This window comes from Amphiura filiformis, chromosome 17 (genome assembly GCF_039555335.1).
Source record: "Amphiura filiformis chromosome 17, Afil_fr2py, whole genome shotgun sequence".
Classification (NCBI taxonomy): domain Eukaryota; kingdom Metazoa; phylum Echinodermata; class Ophiuroidea; order Amphilepidida; family Amphiuridae; genus Amphiura; species Amphiura filiformis.
The window spans coordinates 26461861-26482430 of NC_092644.1; the positions used below are offsets into that span (position 1 = coordinate 26461861).

Below are 20570 nucleotides of genomic sequence, written 5' to 3' on the forward strand. Positions count from 1 at the left end.
ACAGAAAATTTGTGCCAGGTTTTTACTTGCATATATATATGTGTACATTTGAATTTCACTTAATTTCAGAATCACAGCCCACAAAATATTTTTGTGACGCGTTTAGGTCCGTATGGACAAACAAGTTAGACCAAGTCTAACTATTTATATTTGACTTAGGGAAGGATCCCTTTAATTTCAAAGTCCAAAAATTAAACTGCAGCTATCTAATATTTTTGTATTTGTTATCTAGAACAAGGTATATAAATACTAAAAAGTTCCTCGTCATAAACTAATCTCTATAGTTAGACCAGGTCTAAGTTAGACCATGTTTTGTCCATACGGACTGTAGGGTTTACTATACCCGAAGGTATTCAGACGACTGCAAAATTTAGGCAAAATAATTCTAACAATTTGCCTGCCTACTCTCCATAGTTAGACCAGGTCTAACTTAGACCCAGTGTTGTAGGTCTCGAGACCAGGTCTCGGTCTCGAGACCATCTCGAGACCTTTTTTGTAGTGTCTCGGTCTCGGATATCAAGGTCTCGGTCTCGGTACTCAAAAGATCTCGGTCTCGGACCTCAATAGTCTCGGTCTCGAACGTTTTTTTGTTCGAGACCTGTCGAGACCTGAAGAAAAAGATATGATTTTCTGTTGTTGTTCATTATTTATTCCTTACCCTAAATTTCAAAGAATGTTGAAGAAATTGTTAAGAATAAAGATATAAAAATCATTTTATAAAGTTATAAAAAGTATAAATGAATCATAAGTGAGCTTGTTCGGATGTGAGCTTCCAATTTCAGTTCATGATTAAACATAGGTGGGCAGGTGGTGGAAGCGACGAGGATCCCACTTAACTTTTGCAAGGGGAACATTCTCCACAAAAGCAAAATAGATGAACAAATAGAAATAGTTGCCCTGTGCACACTGCAGTGTGCATCTTCTTTTCAGCACAAAAACAAGTGTGTTTTGTGCCCAAATATGGTAAAATCGCTCAATTTTGTGCGCTTCGCGCACTGGTGTTTCTGACCCTGCACGCACTGGCCTAATTTTGCCTCCACTATCGCCAACATTTTTGAAATTTTCCCAAAATTTGGAAAAAAAATTAAGACAAAAAGTGTTAACTGCAGGTCCAAAAAACAGTTGGTACAATTATGAGTTCCCTTTCAAATTCTCAGCAGCACACCCCTACCCAAACCAAACTTGAGTATCCCAGGGGATTAAACCAAGGTCTCGGTCTCGGTCTTGGTCTCGAACTTAGAGGTCTCGGTCTCGGAAGGGGTGGTCTTGGTCTCGAAGGTTTGGTCTCGGTCTCGGTCTCGATCTCGGACGGGCAGGTCTTGGTCTCGGTCTCGGTCTCGGACATAGAGGTCTTGACTACAACACTGCTTAGACCTAGCCTAACTTATTTTGTGCATACAGACTGTAGGGTTTACTGTGTACATGAAGGACTTTGAAAACTCCAAGAACTGCAAAAAATACAAGCAAAGTAGTTCAACATTTTGCCTACCTACTCAACAAATTGAACAATTAGAATAAGTAGGTCAATTTGAATTAATTAAATTTTCCCCATAAAAGTAACATTACAATTACCGTATTTTTTTTTTTTAAGTTTTTTTTTTAAGTTTTTTTTTTCCGGTTTTGGAGTGTCCCTGGACCTAGACCTAGATGCTAGGATCATTCATGGTTGACCCAGTTGAAAAAAAAATTTAAAAAAATTTCAAGATATTTTGTATTTTTAATATGAAAATTGATACTTTGTATTCATGTCATACTCTATTAATGATTTCAAAATGCATTGAATTTGAATGCATTTTGAAATCATTAATAGAGTATGACATGAAAACAAAGTATCAATTTTCATATTAAAAATACAAAATATCTTGAATTTTTTTACAATTTCTGAAATTTTTCGAAAAATGGGGGGTGGGATTATACTCGAACGTGGGACTATACTCGGACGAATACGGTAACTCCTTTCTGTAAAGTGCTATCCCAGAGCATCAGTCTGCTGCTCGGATTATTCACATTTTATAAACATGGCTTGTGAATTAGGCTGTTTCTATACATCTAACTTACAGATTTGAATTTAAATTGATTGTTTTCTTGTTTTCCATTTGCATTGTTTATTAGCCCATCTATCATGTATGTTTGTTCTAAAAGTTGCAAAATCAGAGAATTTCAATGAATTTTAAATGTATACTGTTCTGGTCTTGTCTAGTCCAGGTAAGGTTACAGTTACAGACTATGTAACTATTTTGTCCACAGGGAGAGAACTTACTGGTGACCATACACTCACAGAACCCAACCTTGCGGCTACTTGAGGGCTTTTCTCCTCTTCCCTCCTCCCTCCTCTACTTGAGGGCTTTTCTCCTCTTCCCTCTCCCCTGTATGGATCGGAAAGGTCTTTGACAAAAATGTAACCATGTGTCCGTAAAAATAAACTTTCAAACCTAGACAAACAGTAGTCAGTAATTTGTTCTAGTGTGCGGGTTTGGATGTGTGCACAACGATCTGAAAACAAGGATGCCGAGGACATCCATAGTAGTTCCGTCTACCTAGATCTACCAGTGTATTGCAAACATCGTAAAAAATGCATATAAGACTGTCTAGTTTGGCGCTCATGTCTCAGTTGTTAAGTCCATTGAGTCCATGGTTTGGAAGTGTGCGGAAAGTCCTCTGTTGTTAGATAGGAAAAAGTTGTAGGTCCTTGTTTGCAGGTCTTTACAAGTAGTGGTGTGCGTGGGTTAAAGGACACTGGGGTTAAGTTACACCAAATTTAATCCAAAGGGATTATAATAATGTTTATTGGGGGGGTGATAGAGCAATCTAAGTGTTGTTTTTTTGTACATCTGCTCCTAGTTCTATTTGCAAATTGATTTTACTTGAGTTTAATATGCTAGCTCAGAATCTAGAGCATGAAACTTTGTACTTTTAACTTTCTAAAGCCACCAATAAAAGGATAATAAAGGGCATTGATTTCCCTTTATCTGGTCAGACTAGACACCGAAAGATCCATAATTTGCCCTGTAAGTGCATCAAAACTATTTTCAAAAAAGTTGCCTTGTGTTTAATTTTTGAAACAATTTATAAATTTAATGTTTAAATATGAAAATTAAAACATTGTGCCAAAGAGCCTATATTATTTAGGCATGATACCAATTTGGTACTACAGCCCGACCTCTCTTATCCAGCCCTCTTTTTAAGTTTTATACAGATCTTTTGTTGTCCCAATTTCAGTGCTTGGGATAGTCAATGCAAAATACCATGTAATTCACTTATATCCGGATTTTTCACTTATCCGGACAAGGCTTGGTCCCATCATGGCCGGATAAAAGCGGTTGGACTGTATTCCATACACATGTACACAAGTATAGTATATGGAGTATGTGCTCATGTTCAGCAGAGAAGGGCTTAATACATGTACCCCTACCCCTGTTTTATCGAACAAATACTGACATCTGATCTAGGTCTTTGCTCTGATAAAACTGTGGTGTACAATACAATCATGAGAATGACAATTATACAGGTCCTTACTTTATCCCCACCCTGGGAGAGAGTTCATTATTTCATAATCAATTTCAAATCAATAATCAATACCCAGCCTATATCAAAAGATTACCACAACCTGCATTATAGATTGCATGCAATTCAACTTTAATAGTTTCCTCCAGTAGTACATGTATCTTCTGACTGAATTCTAAATAGTTGCATGCAAATGCAGCAAGATTGGTTCAAACGGACTTTTTGTCATGTATAATTCTTAAAATATTAGTACTAAAGTATTTATTACAAACCTTGGGGTTTTAAATCTGCTGAAACATAATACTTTTAGTGTTCAATTCCGATTTTATGAAAGAAACTTCTGAATTTCATTAGTTGGTAGTTGATATTATACTATTTCTCATTATTTCTCATTCTCATTATCAGTCATTTAGGGAGCGATCGTTATTTATGACAGGGGGGGAATGGGTAAATTTAGGGGGGAACACAAAATTTTTTTGTGGTCTTGAGGGGGGAACCTGAAATTTTTAGTTGAACCAGGTGGGGGGATTGTTAAATTTTAAATGGAGAAAATTGGGAAAACAAGGGGGAACGCGAAATTTTTTGTCGATATATTTACCAAAACACCCATTCCCCCCCTGCCGTAAATAACGATCGGTCCCTTAGCTAATGATCTCCAAGATTTTCCCCCTACCATGTACAATCCTAATAAAGCATTATTTCAGGGGGACAATTCCACCACCATCATTGGACATATTTTCAAACTTGGGAATAGATCAAGAAAGTGTATTGTTAGTGATCCAAGGTGCCCTCCCCTGTATTTTTTGGCAAAATCAGCCCACTTTTGACAGTTTCTGGATCCTAACAGTTCCTCGGCCCCTTATGTTTTGGCCATCCAGGATCCATGGCTGCTGCTTACAAAAACAAATGTATCAATAACTCAAGAACCCCCCCCACCCGAATATCAAATATGCACACTGAGAACAGCTACTCCACGAACCCCTTAGTTATCTTAGCTAGCCACCATATGTCTTGTTTCAATGGATGTAAGAAGAGAAGCAACAATTATCATGACAATACTTGCAGTAAATGAATTTAAAATCACTTTTCCACGAAAAGGTAATTCAATAAAGACAATGTATTAATTACAATGTAAAGCATAGAAACAAGTGTTCAAATGATGAGGATTGCTAGCGGGCCACATGAAGTAACTGTTCTTTCCCGCTTTATTAGATTTCATTTTTTCCTTCACAAGGAGTCATAATGATCTCATTCACTGGGCTATTCCATTTAAAATCCACACTACCCCTGTGGAAGATTTTGGAAACATCTGCCACAGGGGGAGTATGAATTTCAAACGGAATGAACATATTAGCAGCTCCATTTGTAACTCGCACTCTTCAGTGGAAGATTCAGGTTGAATCTTTCTCAGAGGGTGTATGAAATTCAAATGGAGCTGCCTATCGTGCTAATTCCATTTGAATGCATACTCCCCTGTGGCAGATGTTTCCAAAATCTTCCACAGTGGTAGTGTGGATTTTAAATGGAATAGCCCAATGGCATACATTGCAGCATACCTGCCAACATTTGGATTTTCATTATAATATGATTAAATTATTATTCAAAGTAGATGTAAAACAAAAATCATGAGGAAAGAAAAAACAATATTAAAAACAGAAAAGTTTGTATAAAAGTTGAAAAGTCTACCATAACATGTTTACAAATACAAGATAACAGAGTGATGGGACATTGAACCCAATTCTACAACTGATTAATTATCGCAGTGGTTGATGATAATCATTGATGTATTTGTTCAATTACATCGCATTGGCAATGCTTATTAATATTATTTGTTTTAATGGAATTGCAGACGGCATAAAACATGTTGTTCAGCACGTAGCTCATCTAATCCAAAACACAATAAGGGACACACCATTTTACTTCCACGGGGCAGGAAGGGAGTTGAGGTTGGGGCAATTCCTTCCCCAGCAAAGTTGTTTTTTTCCACTGCTGATTTTTTTACACTATGTATTGCCCATGTATATTTTTCATGCAATTTGTGTTTTTGTTTGGCTCTTGTAAATGTAGTGGGCTGTGGGAGAATTTTGCTTTTTTTTTTTCTGTCAAAACTTCCAGGCCCCCGGTCAAATGGTGCATCCCGCCCCCAACTCAACACAAAAGTTGGCAACCATGAGAGTTACCAAATCTTTTAAAGACCCCCTTTGCAATGATTTTACATCCAACACATACATGTACAAAGGGTGTCAATCCTGGGGGAAATAGGGATGTGTTGTCCCTCCCATTTTTTCTGAAAAATTAGCCATTTGTAAACCAATTTAGGCCAAATCTCCCCCCCTCCCACACACACACACACAAACACACTTTTCCAGACGGATGACCCCCGCTGCAGTGTACAACCATATTGGGGTTAACAAATTATTATAATTAATGTTTGAGATCTAATGAAACTTTGCATGACTAAAGTACAAGTAGGTAACAATGACACTTTTATCAATCAAAACAACTTGTTTTATCGCCTGGTTATCTCATGTAGACTAGTACATGATGAAATTCAAAACAAAATGTTGTACCATTGAATTGTGTCAAGTGGTTTTAAGCCAGACAACACATGACAGGAAAATTGGTGAAGTTGTTTATCATTTCTATGGCAACTGTGAATGGAGCTCTCCTAGAGTGTGGTGTAAACACTGCTATCCAGTCACAACTACCAGTATCAAAGCAAGACTTGCCTGGTTGAAAAAAAGGTCTTTCTCTGGGTTCACCAACTCACCTCACCTTAGCTAACTATTATAATATATTGTAGACTAAATTCCATGTTCTGCCCAATACATAAGCATAGCAATAGTTACATTCGGAACAGGTTTTACATTTTGTAGCCATTCTTACTAATCCTATTCACTGGCATTCCATGATTCCTTCAGCCATTTTGGTGACTAATGAATATGCCTCCTGATGCTCGACAGTGGGGTCAGGTTGGTTTCTACTGAAATCGTGGGCTAAAAATCCTGATATCAGGAAAAATTCCTCAGAAATCCCAACCCTGACTAATGCACACTTTGAAATGTCTTAATGTACAGAAGCACATCACACACTCTATGACTTGAGAACAGAGTCCTCAAATAATTTTTTTATATTAAAATTTCACAGTCACAACGACTGACAGGCATATAAATTATATGTTACTTACGAGTTAAGCAAGTTTCGTCATCACAACAAGAACTAACACTGGACCTAGAACCCCTGTTATTCCTTTGTGGTGATGATCTGCCATTGGATATTGGCATCGTGTCCAGATGATTCTGACAAAGTCTTCTAGAATTTCGCAGCCTGGATAAGGACCAACTCCTTCACAAATAATAATGTCAGTAACATCCAAGAGTCTGACATCACAGTCAATCAGGCTCACGTTTTGAACCAGGAAGCTTATAATTTACATCTAGACTTCCAATGTTACTAAAGAAGATCTAGGTTGCCAAACCATTTCCAGCTTTTCTAACCCAAATCCTGGATTAAAATCCTCAAAAAGCCAATTCTTTTCTCTTCATCGATCGTTTCAATTGGAGAAGGAAAACTATAAAAGTTGCAAACTTGCAAGACCCAATGTTGGATAGTATCCAAATTGTTCTCTTAACCGTTAGTTTTTATGCGACAAGAAACAGTACAAAAATGTAGTGAAAATCTTCAAAAGTCACCCAATTGGGCTACCAAATTGTGGATTTGGCAACCCTGATTAGAAGAGATATGTTTACTGTATAAAAACAAGGTCCATTGAATACAAAAACACTTAAAATTTCATGCTTGATACACAAGTTTTTTGTTGGATTGACAAAGGTTGCATAATTCTGAGTTCACTTACAAGAGCTCACAAGGAGGGGGAGGAGTCAATCTTATGTTATTGGCAACCCTGATTAGAAGAGATATGTTTACTGTATAAAAACAAGGTCCATTGAATACAAAAACACTTAAAATTTCATGCTTGATACACAGGTTTTTTGTTGGATTGACAAAGGTTGCATAATTCTGAGTTCACTTACAAGAGCTCACAAGCAGGGGGAGGAGTCAATCTTATGTTATTCAAATTTCCTTTTACTCCATCTCAGTAGGCACTGCACAGGTGAGCGAACCAAGTTCACTGTTTCCTACTCTGGGTTTCCTCAACCAATCACTGCTTCACAACCATTTGGCAAAGCAAAAAAATGTTTTGTTATGTGTAATATTTGGATCCATTTTTTATTCATTCCAAATATTATTACCCCAAGATCACTTTACAATTTTGACTTACATGTAAGTTCCTACAATTTTTTGGCTAAGGAAGGTATTTCTCTCCCCCCCCCCCTCCCCCGGATTTAAATTGTGATTAATTTTAAGATTTAAATTGTGCCAACCCTGTAAACATCCGATAGGATTGCACATAATGTCTCGCATTCCATTGGTCTCTTTTGACTTTATCATGGGTTATAAATGAAGCAGTTCTTGGAATCAAACAAAATTTAAAAAATTGACTAAAATAAAAAAATTTAAAAAAAATCTGATTTAATTCAAACAATTTTTTTAATTAATTTTTCTTTTTAGAATAAAAAATGAATCCTCTTTCCATTACCTTTGGACAGTAATAAACATGACTAAAAGGAAAAAATAAAAGCTAATTAAATTCAACAATAAAACACCTTTCTATTATTAGCTATATCATCACACAGGTTGATTTTGTGATAAATAACACAAGAAGCTTCGTACTTCCTCCCACTCAATTTGTGATAATTGCCAACATGCATCCATATACATGTATCTACATTCATTGCAATTCCGACTTCCCAAAAAATCAGGTGAGACGATGGATTATAAATTACAATCACTGTCAATGACAACCAGCTCATACACTTTTGTTTCAGTACATGAATTAAATGAGATATAAAGTCCTAGTGCTATAGCCGATTCAACCCATCGGATGTTTTTTCAACATATCCAGGTTGCCGGTTAATCATCTGTACCTCATCTTTAGTGTGATATGCATGATCGCCCGGTAGCCTGAATTTGTTTGAAATCCGTTCCACGGTGGGTTGAATCTACTGCTCAATTTTAATGTTTGGTAATGACACAGACAAAGAAACAAATTTATAAAATACTAATTTCTAAATGGAGACACATATTTTTAAAAAATCAGAATTTAAAGTAACAGATATTTCATGGAGAAGGGGAGCAAAGAAAATTTGGCTGAAGTTGGATTCGAACCGAAAACCTCTACCTCTGGTTTGCAAGACCTGTGCTCTCCCTATACATTAATCCAGCCCTATGATGGATGGTGATCCCAATTACCAATATCGTTGCTTGAGTGCTGGTCAGAGCCTTAGCCCTAAACCGTCAATTAAACCACAGATATTGATTAAACATTCAGTAAGGTAACAAACCAAAGATTGATGAAGTTCTGAACTAGTGTAAGGCAAAAAAATAATATTTGTCTCTCGAACATTTTGTAAAAAGCTAACACTGCAGCTATTTGCTCATGTGTGTGGTAGGGTGCGTGCTGCGTGTGTTTTTAGCCCAATTGTTCTTGTATTTTTGCCGCTACAAGGGCATTTTTTTAATGCAACGTAAAACAAAAACAACAAAGGCAATTGGATGGCTTTCACAAACTTAGGCCTGCAAGTTTAAGAAACAAACTTTGTTTTTTTGGCCTTAGGAATAGGAAAGAAGGGGGTTAAAATATAAAAAAAATGCTTCTCCTACATGTACTCTCTAGATTTAAACAATGATCAAAGGCAAACCTCTAGCAACCCATTTCTGGTTTCGTTACATGTAGAGATGGGCAAAGAAGGTCAGCTATGAAAAATCTAACAAGTTTAATGTCTGTAGAACTTCATCAATCTTTCTGTGTTTTTCCAATGCCTCGTGTTTGATCTCTATTTTTATATTTGATTATAAACTGCACTCACTGATGGACTATTTGCACATCATTATATATTGCTGATAAATAGTATTGTTGCAAGTTGTGTGCTATCAACTAAAAGAGTGTGCAAATAGTACATTATTTGAGAGCCACTTCAAAACAATAAGTGTATTGTGTAGTGGTGAAAATAAAAAAAGTGTCTATTAAATTATGTCTACCTGTAAGTAAAAATAGTGTCATTAAGTACCGTATTCGTCCGAGTATAGTCCCATGTTCAAGTATAGTCCCACCCCCCATTTTTGGAAAAATTCCAGAAATTGTAAAAAAAAAAAAAAAAATTAAAGTTATTTATTTTTTCAGTTTTGGAGTGTCCCTGGACCTAGACCTAAATGCTAGGATCATTCATGGTTGACCTAAAAAAAAATGCATGATGTTTTGTATTTTTAATATGAAAATTTATAATTTGTATTCATGTCATACTCTATTAATGATTTTAAAATGCATTCAAATTTTTTTTAAATTCGAATATAATCCCACCCCCCCAATTTTGAAAAATTTTCACCTAAAAACGGGTGGGACTATACTCGGACGAATACGGTGCTAGCAATATCTTCTAGTATGTACATTTACAGGTAGATGGTTTTTTTTTCCGTAATACAAACATTGAAAAAACTCATCACATTAATTTAGACCATTTAAAACTAAAGAATAAAATAAATGGTGTTTTCAAACTAGATGCCGACCATCAGGCCTGGAAAATGTGTTAATTTCCCCGCAAGTGAGATAACTTTCCTGGCAACTTAGCATGATTTCCCACCATTTCTTATGCATTTCTTTATCCAGAAAATTTCCCGCCATTCTAATCAGTACATTAAATTCTATATGCTCTCTTACATGAAGGATATTAGACTGCAAGGGCAAAAGGCAGCCATTCACATGCAATCCAGTAGCGTTCGGTTAACAAATTACGATTATGCAACAGTTTCCAAGTTCCTGCATATTGAAAGGGTACCGACCGGACTCTATCCAGGCTAATCAGGATCTGATAACCGAACCTAGTTTGTCTGTCTGTCTACGCAAAACAGATGCTTGATAATTAACTTCTGCTTCACTGATTCCACACAGTACCGAGGTCTAAGCTGCAACTTCTTACGAGAACGAAGCCTGCTGTGTGCATGTGCAAATTATGCGAACTTGTGTACACTTGTGTATTTGAGTTAAAAAATATACAGGGTGTATCAAAATGATTGGTACCCATCAGCTTAGGCTTCTAGGGGACAAGATTGCTACAAAATGCAACAAAGGAGCTACATTATTTATATTAACTGTTATAAAAGGTCATGAAATTATAAATCCTGGGTATTTCAAGATGATCCAATAATGCAAATGTTGCATATTGAAGAAGCTGGCTTGTCTATATCCACCAAACACTGGTGGGTAGTGGGTACCAATCATTTTGATACGGCCTGTAAACAAACAGTAGGTAGAACTGAACACTATCGAGACCAACTAAAACCCGATAACTGATAAGATCCTAGATCAGTTCTTACTATTTTTCAACTTTTTCTCAGAATTTATGTCGGTTGGATTGGCGATTATGTGTTGTATGTTTGTGTTGAGTGAGTGGGGTGTGAATTTTTTTACTGGAAATTGCAGACTTTTTGGGGTTTTTTTTTAGCCCCCCAGTTTAGTCGGGAGGGGGGAGTGTAGGTTGTGTGGTGTGTGCTGTGTGTCCCAGGTTGTCACACAAAACAAACAGGTGCATCATCACACATCATTTTAACAATACTGATTCTCCCTATTTTTGTGAATGCACATCGCTGATTGGCTGTTAAAAACAGTGATGTCGTCATTGTATCAATGTACTCCCGTATCAATCTACAAAATACTAGTAGGAGAGTCTTGCTTTTTTAAATAGATTTGTATTTGTATTGTATTTCATTAAGTACATGTGTATGTGCTGATTGTGCTCACATCTTATAGTGCAGTCAGTGAAAAGATTGAACAAACAGGTCAGGTTTCTTGAATGTTTGTGTGATGGGCCGCATTGTGAGGTAGGAAACACCATGTTTTACAATCGGATCACCCACCTCCAAATTATGTTGAACTTTTTTCTCTCCTAGTTTCTGTAAATTTAACCGTGCACAGGAGAAACTTGATGCACACTCCTTCAACAAAAATGTCTATTAAAACGACCTCACCCCGCATACAAATTTACAAAATTACGTCTTCAGATGCTGAAAACAACCGCTTTGAAATCTGTATGCATCTGATTGCCAGCCAGTGTAACAGCCTGTGCAGCATTAATGGTTAGAGTGAACCAGAGGATATATTGCTTGCAACCGTGCTGAAGATACACAATTACTATTTTTAACTTGAGGATACGATTTTGATGCATAAATCCTTATTGGCGGATGATAATTTTGTTATAAAGATTTTTGACGGATGAAAAACAAATTTGATGAGATGGAATTTAATTAAATTGATTTGCATTGTCAGGTGTAACAGTGGATGGGTCAGATAATTTAATGTGTACACATATGTGCAGAGAATCTTCTTTCTTTGATGTACAGTCCAACCTCTCTTATCCGGCTATGATGAGACCCAAGCATTGGCGGATAAACTTGTGAAAAGTGAATGTAATTTTGCTAACATTGAGACAGTAAAATAATTAGCCAAAACGGGGGCAATAACAATGAAAAATGACATCTGAATGCTTCATGCCACATAGTTATGTCCTTCTAAATGCTGAATAAGAATTGCAAGAAATCCAAGGTGTCAAAACATTGAAAACATGTTTTTCTATGAAGATTACCTATCTGGATAACAGAGATCCGTATAAAAGAGGCCCGGATAAGGGAGGTCGGACTGTACCAGGCTGTCAACCATACTATGTACTTTTTCGCTTCAACTCATTTTATTTTAAGGGTGGTCTTAACCCTGGAATTATGGAAACTTTCGGGCTTCATAACTGCTAAATTATTAGTCTAAAGAATATAAAAATATACATTTTTAGACTGGAAATGACTTGCTGAATTCATCTGTGAGGTACAATTTGGGCCAAAATTCTCATTTTTGGAAAAAATCACAAAAAACGGGTTTGGCCAAAAAATTTTTTTTATTAATTTTTAAAAACTAGATAAAAATATCTAGGGAGCGTTTTTTTATTTTTTTTGAATTTTGACCAACTTTGAGAAATTTGCACCAAAAATGGTCAATCATAAAAAAATCATAAAAAAGATTTTCGCCCAAATCTTAAATATTTTTGGTGAAGTTGGTCAAAATTCAAAAAAATGAAAAAAAACGCTCCCTAGATATTTTTATCTAGTTTTTAAAAATCAATAAAAAAAATTTTTTGGCCAAACAATTTTTTTGTTACGTTACTACTAAAAAATTTGGGCCAAAAAACCGTTTTTAGGATTTTCTCCAAAATGAGCATTTTGGCCCAAATTGGGCCTCACAGATGAATTCATCAAGTCATTTCCATTCTAAAATGTATACTTTTATATTCTTTAGACTAATAATTTAGCAGTTATGAGGCCCGAAAGTTTTCATAATTCCAGGGTTCAGACCAACCTTAACATGTATTAGTAGCATCTCTTCTCCAAGATGCAAGGTTTTGTTTAATTGGGCACTTGTTTGTTGTTCTTTTGTGGCGCAGTCCAACATCCTGCACCAACATTTTATACCAAATGGCCAGGTACTGTCTTCTGGAATTGGCAGGAGAGCATAATTAAATAGCTCATCTGGAGCCTTCAATAGAATGTAAGGAGAGAATAATCAACTAGGAGAGCTAAAAATCACTCTCCTATATATATCAGATTTAAGAACAGCAGTTAGAGCTCTCGTTCTCCTCAAAAGGCAGTCCCTGAATGGCCCTAATCACTTGTGAGTACTAGCATGAACCTGTACCTATGATAATAACTTTGTATAGTTGCACAAAATAAAAAGCAAATTGTGAACTTTGTGCTCATTTCTGTGAACATTGAACTAAAGCAGCTGATGCAAGTGCAGCTTGATTTTGAGAAGAAAAAAAACAATGGCGGCACCAGACATTTTTTCTGGGAGTGTGATTTTTTGAGGGGTGTGGGGTAGATCAGAAACTGGGTGATTATGGCCCAAAATTGTGGATTTACTGCCATTTTTTGCCTGATCGAGGGAGAGGAACTGGGGTTTGGGAAAATGTACCCCTTGTCCCTCCCCCAGGGTGCCACCATTGACATTTACTACTTACATGCTCTTGACTTCAGCATCCTTTGTTTACAATTTAATAAAAACAGAACATTAATTGTTGTTGACCTGAATGAAGTCCAAACTTACCAAAATCAACTTTTTCCTAGCTTTCTATATTTTTTTAAAGGCCTCATTAGACTCAACTTATATCCATCCCATTCAGATTTTCTGCATAAACTTGTTTTTTATACCAAATTATGAGCAATTTAACACATTATCTATGGCACTCACCTGAATCAAAGTTTCCTTCGACATGTTCCATCACCATTGAACTAGGTCGGGCCATCATCTTGGAAAAATTTCACTTTTTTGGAAACTTAAAATGGGACAAAAAATACAAATTGGTAGAATTTACTGTTGCAAATCTGGGCAGTTAGGAAAAGAAGCGTTGTTTTTTTTAAAATCAAGATCCAGGTTGGACTGTCGGACGAGTTGTGATTGGTCGGTTGGTTGGCAACGATGACAAAGACAGGATGGTGAGTGGTGTGAGAGAGATGAGGCGATACGCCTGGGCTACCTGTAACTCGACTGCGATTCAAGATACCGGCTCATTTTCATGTTGGTTTGGGGTTTAAGGCCTGCGTAAAAGAGAGAGAGAGAAAAAAAAACAAGAGTCAGTTGTGATTATCGTACACTTCGATTTACAATGTTCAAACAAGTGCAATGCTAAACACTCCATTGTCACCGAACTTCGATTTTGATGGTATCAAATCGCTAAACGCAATCCAATCTGGATCAAGTGCTATGCACTTTCACAAATACAATGTATGTAGCAGAAAATGCATTGCAATTATTTCTAGACTATAAGCTTACTTACCTTGAAATCAGTAGTTATAGACTACTGATTTTGTATTCTAAATTCACATTAATTTTCAAAATTTAAATCCAAAATAATAACAAACTGTACCAACATGCATGCACACCCAACAAAATTCACTATGCATGTACACCAACCAACTAATCTCCACATTCACTTGCGTCACCAAACTTCACTCAAGTGCACAGCTTTGTTCACATTCTCTCCACTCAACTTGATTTTGCTGGAAAGTTCTTTTCCTTTACAGAATGTATGCAGCAAAATATTTTAGTGGTATTAATTTTATTAATAGATTTTTATTAAAAGGGTTCTGAAAATTTTTCCAATTTTTTGTTATTCGCTGTTTGAAACATCTATACCAAGCACTTTGGCTCAATACAAATTTTTGCAGGCTTTTATATTTCTGTGTCCGAAATTAACCACAAAACGTGCAAAAATAATAACCACACGAAAATTCCCGCTTACAGCAATAAATCTAGCTTCAATGTTTCCTGGCAACCAATATGTAAGGGAACGGGGAGTTTGCTATTCCGTTTTTAATGAATAAAATGTTATTAAGAATTGGCTGTTAAGCAAAACAAACAAAAAACCACCCTATTCTACGGGTGACTGACCTTTCAAGTAGGGTAGGTTAGTCAGGCCTTTTTTTTGCAAAAGTTCTGAAAAATCACCAAAATTTGTAAATATTTAGCAAAATTTTGGGATAAAAAAAAAAAATCCTGAAATTTTTGAGACTGGGTCAGCATTCATTTCCATAGTAAAAATGTATTCCCCAATTTCTTAAAATCTGGTCGGTCAGAACAGGGTTTTTATTTTGCACTCGCCTTAATGCAACTTACGAAGATGATAGATATTGAAATTATGCAGTATGGGTCAATAAAACTAGCCTTTGGGCAATTTTGGTTTCCATATTGCATCTTATCATTTCAAAATCCCTCAGAAGTAATCAAAGAAATGGACAATTTAGTAAATGAATGGAAAACCTCACCACTTTCCAAGCCTACAAGTGCAAAATGATGTGTTCGATAAATCTTCATGATTGACTCGTATATTACGCAGTATCGATACAACGCTAGATAGCGATGCAAAAAAAAAAAAAAAACATCATTAAGGGTTATGGCAGTGTTTACATGTTAACTCTATAATTTTGGCATGCCAATTAACTATTTTTCTATAACCCAATCTTCACTGATAATTAGTATTTGAAGTATAAGGCCTAACGATCAGTGCTTGCCTATGTAACATCATGCGCCAGAGATTTCCTTGTGCCAAAGGCAGAGGCTCATTCAGGATTTCCATCAATTGATTGAATTCAGTCATCATAGTTCACAGAGCCTTGCCCTTGGTACACTGTTTTCATTTGAAGGGATGTACACTTCTTATCTATTCAATCAAATGCCGAGATTCAAGCATGCAATCAACCTTTTGTAGACAGTGCTACTACGTCCAAGTAAATATGCAATTTCAAACAAATCTCTCAAGAAATTATTTCTGATTTCCATTATATTTTGTGCGACTTCTTTAGAAAGCAAAGTGGAGCAGATGGTAAAAGCTGATCATGTGACCCAAAGAACGACGTCCTTCACCCTCTTTTGTGGCCGAATGCCAGCCAGGGGGGTACTCAGTACAAATGCCTTTTGGCATATTAATGACAATGACCCCTTTTTCTAGGCGAATTGTTGGTAAATGGATAACTCAATTTTGCCTCACTGTAGCCAACAATTTTGAAATTTCCCCAAAATTTGCAGAAACAACGACAATTTGTGTTAAATTTGGCTGAAAAATTAGAGTTTTGGTACGGTATATCAATGAGCCCAAATTTTTTGAAAAATTGGTATATTGATGGGTCCACTTTCAAATTCTCAGGGGCACACACACCCAACCAAACAAAAACTGAGTACCCCCCGGCGTATGTACAATGACATAAACACCTGTACACGTGTGTCATATCACCTTATGTTGTAACTTGCCGTTTTCTTTATGCAGAGATAAATTTGAGGCCCTAATGGAGGAAGCTAAATCACACAGCCCAGTTTTTGTAAATATTTCTGCATTTATAGTTAGCTTTGAAATCACCAGCGACATTTTATAAACAATAATAATCAGGAAAAAAGATACTTTAAAATGTAGCTGCCAGTTTATTGCATTACAATCCATGGATCACAAACTGCCAATCAAAATATTTCATTAAGACTCATCACCTTACAATGTAAAATATGGTATTGCTTTTAATTAATGGTTGAAATAAAAGTGCTAGTGGTAGAGATTTACGCAGTTCATCATTGATCAATTCGTTTGATTGAAGACGTATTATAGGCATGAATCCTTTTATTTTCTCTGGCTCATTGGTTTTCTCTGCCCGAGAGCCTAGTTGCTATGACAGCAGAACCATAGATAGGAAGGAAGTTGGAATCAAAAATGCAGTTAACATTTTCTATTCAACAAAACAATTTGATTTCCTGTTTTGAAGGAAAAAGAAAGTAAATCTGTTAGCCCTGTGGTAGCCCTGCGGTAAAATGTGACACAATCTGGTCCATGGGGGCCAAAGCAGGCATTTTTGAAAATTTAGTTAGTAATTATTACATTACACATACAATAGGCTATCATTTACTGAAAACACCAAAGGTCTTGGTTCTAAAGTTATGAAGTTTTTTGATGTCTATTTTCTTATGTATTTTATTGTTTTTTACTCAATATTTTTACCTTTATCTCAGTTTCAAATTTGCAGCCTTTGGCCCCCATGGACCAGATTGTGTCACATATAAAGGAAACCTCTATTCAAAAGCAAGAAAACTTAAATATTCTGGACATAAAGCTCCCAATTTCAAGGAGATAAATAAAATGTTTATTTGCTATTTTGCTTTATTCAAAATTTCTAAGATATATATTGTTCCACTGCAAATTTTACTAATGAGTGCGTCAACATGTCATGTTTGCCTTCATAGATTGAAGATTAAACTTTATGAAAAATAATATTCTGTTGGAAAATGTAAAAATTATTGGAACATATTCTTACAAATGTGTCAATCAATGTCATTATAAAAATGCTTGTCTTGTCTGCTGGATTCATTGCAGTGTTTCAATATTTCACAGCTCCATGCAGCGGATTTTTCCCTACCCCGATCGAGAGTAGACTATCTTTTACCCTCCCCTCCTTCAAGACTCGTCACTTTGCGTCTCCATGTTGCAGCTTTGCCCCCCCATGAGTACGGTGCTGATCAAATAATATATTAAACTAATATTACTAACACCAAAAAAACTCAGTTTATATCATTTCTCATCATATGCTGCATCATGCAAGGCACTTCCATGGAAAAGGGGACAGAAATCAGTTACTCTTGCATTTTATAGGGAACTGCATGAATGCAGTCAACATCGATAAAATTAGATTGACCTTTTTGTACACAGTTCCATAAAACAGACTCGGGCCATATATCCCATCCTGATATTGACGACCACGCATTGTGTCAGCGACCAGGTCTGCGCAGTGTAAATTATCGCTTCTGATTGATGCAATTTGATGGCTAAAAAACATGATAAATAATTATTTCAAACTGACTGGATGATGGAAAGGTTATGGGGTAATCTAAGCTGGGATGGCATCAACCAAATTAATTTTATTAGATCTATGCTTTCTTTGCAACAGATTTTTCCCACAGGTAATATGCTATCAATGCAATAATCTCAAGCTAAATACGTATAACAGTACTTACTAGATCTCTATTAAAACTGAAATATTCCCAATATTTGATTATCAAATTTTGAAATACAAAAACTGAACAAGACACTCCAGAATTGCTGGAACCATAAACAATGTTTATATTATTATAATACGCATGTATCGTATGCTGAAAATCTCATCTGGGTTAATTTTCATTGAAAAAATAACAGATTCAGTTTTTAAGCAAAATATATGACTTCTGGCTTTCAATCATTGTCATCATCATCACTATCTGATATCATCATCACTATCTGATATCATCATCACTATCTGATATCATCATCACTATCTGATATCATCATCACCATCTGATATCATCATCACCATTTGATATCAATTAAATCATCAGTACCATTTGACATCATTTACCGGTATATCATCATCACCATCTGATATCATCATCACCATTTGATATCAATTAAATCATCAGTACCATTTGACATCATTTACCGGTATATCATCATGACCATCTGACATCATCATTTTCATCATCCTCTTCACCATTGCCATCATCATCACAATTATACTATGTACTTGCTGATTGCAAAACATACATGTAGAACAACGTCTTGCTGTGTGCACAGATTTCAACTAGCCGACAACCCTGCCAAAACTCTACTGATATACTGTAAAAGGGGATTTTCGCGAGCAGTTATTTTCGCGATTTAGACTAAGAGAGACATTTTCGTGTATGTTATTTTCGCGATTGCCAAGTCCTGCCCTATAATTGTAATACATTGTTGCATATATTCGCGAGGTGTTATTTTCGCGGTTGGAGCTCCAATCGCGAAATTGATGGAAATTTGCAAAAATTAAACCCCACAAAAATTTCCCCTTTTACAGTACTCCATGTCTTGCCTGCAAAGAAAAGCAGGCCATATAGATAGTGAAGGAGGGATGGCAGGCAAAACAGGCGAGGCATAATGTAGGCAGCAAAACCAAGTCAAAATTGACAGCATCTCCTGAATTCCCCCAAAATCAAACCAAACCTGCTGCCACTGGGCACTCCGGGCAGCACTGCATCTGCATATACTAGAGTTGCTAGGAATACGCGATTTTTTTGGAGGCCAAAAAGTGCCAAAATTTGCGTTTGTTGGCAAAGTTAGAGTAGCAAGATACAATTCATTACATCTTATTAGTCAATCACATTGACAAAGTAATTAAAACTACCCAATATTAACTGAAATTACTTGTCACTTATTATTTTGTCTTCACAATCAATTCACTGATTCTCGTAATTAATTTTCAGTATTTATCCGTACCTGGTACTGACAGGGCACACATACACCTGCAATTTCTTCTCACTGTAAGTAATGGCTTCTAAATAAACCATACAAAAAGTGAAATAAAACTAAAGTGTGTCACATTTCCTTATTTCCAGTAATGAATGTGTTCTTATCAGTCTGTCAAAGGTTCAGTGATTTGAGGATGAAAAAAGGGCAAACATGAGATATGGATGCTTTCTGTCCACAGCAGCTGAAGGGACTATCCCATCATGCAATGCAATGTATCTGCTAGCCGCAGTCCCGGGGCCGCAGTATGTGGCCCTCATGGACTTAGCGAGTGTGTAACACAAGCAGCCAAGCGTGAGGCGTTCAACCAAGTCCGCGTTTTTTATGCAACTTCTCTGGATACTTGGATAGTATACTAAAAATTATCAGCAACAGCTCAAAAGTAGTGCTATCATGTATCTGCTTGCTCCACAGCAAATGTATGCAAAAAATAAGTAAGAGCATGAGAGCTACAAATGTATGGATAGAAATCATACTTTTTCAAAAAAATAAGTCTAAGCATCTCTGATTTTTAAGTGAGTAATTGAAAGTTAAAGTTAAAGATTTTGTCTACACTTTCTATGGCATGTGCACGTTGTGCAGTCGAATGATGGTAGCGGTACCCCAAAGCATGATGTGATACTGGATAGACTGCCATGCTTTCTGTCCATCTAATAATACACCCACAAACAACGGTAATTATGTCGCTATATTGTCATTTCAGAATTGGAGATTTTACTTCCGAGTGATCTCTTCACAAACCCACGCACAAGGGATCGGCGTAATTTGACTGAGTGACGATTGTTTTCTGTCAACTGACAAGTTGCAGTTTTAAAATTGAGAAAATTTTGAAAAAAGGACCCATCCATATACCAAAATTAGCAGCCTACATGTACAAAGAGGGATCAGCAGGATTTCTCACCATTTCCTATGTATTTCTTTATCCAGAAAAGCAAAATTTCCCTCCAATGACCAAATTTCCGGCAAGGAGCCTGTTTTTCCACGCCTGCCCGTATGGTCATTTGTACCGAGTACTGCCCCCAGGGTTTTTACACTGTAGGGCTTTGCTGATCTTTTGGGTTATTCCATAAATAAACAAACATTTTTAAACTTCCTAAATCACTGAATAACCATCTTCAT

General features: G+C 36.3%; 1 protein-coding gene across 1 annotated transcript in view; it reads right to left on the reverse strand.

The window, feature by feature from the left end:
* The window catches only part of LOC140137531 (influenza virus NS1A-binding protein homolog), a 76836-nt gene that overhangs the window by 48828 nt on the left and 7438 nt on the right, over nt 1-20570 (reverse strand). The window contains 1 exon segment of the mRNA XM_072159246.1: nt 13853-14199. Within this exon segment, the coding sequence (XP_072015347.1) occupies nt 13853-13876 (24 nt within the window). The 5' untranslated portion in view covers nt 13877-14199.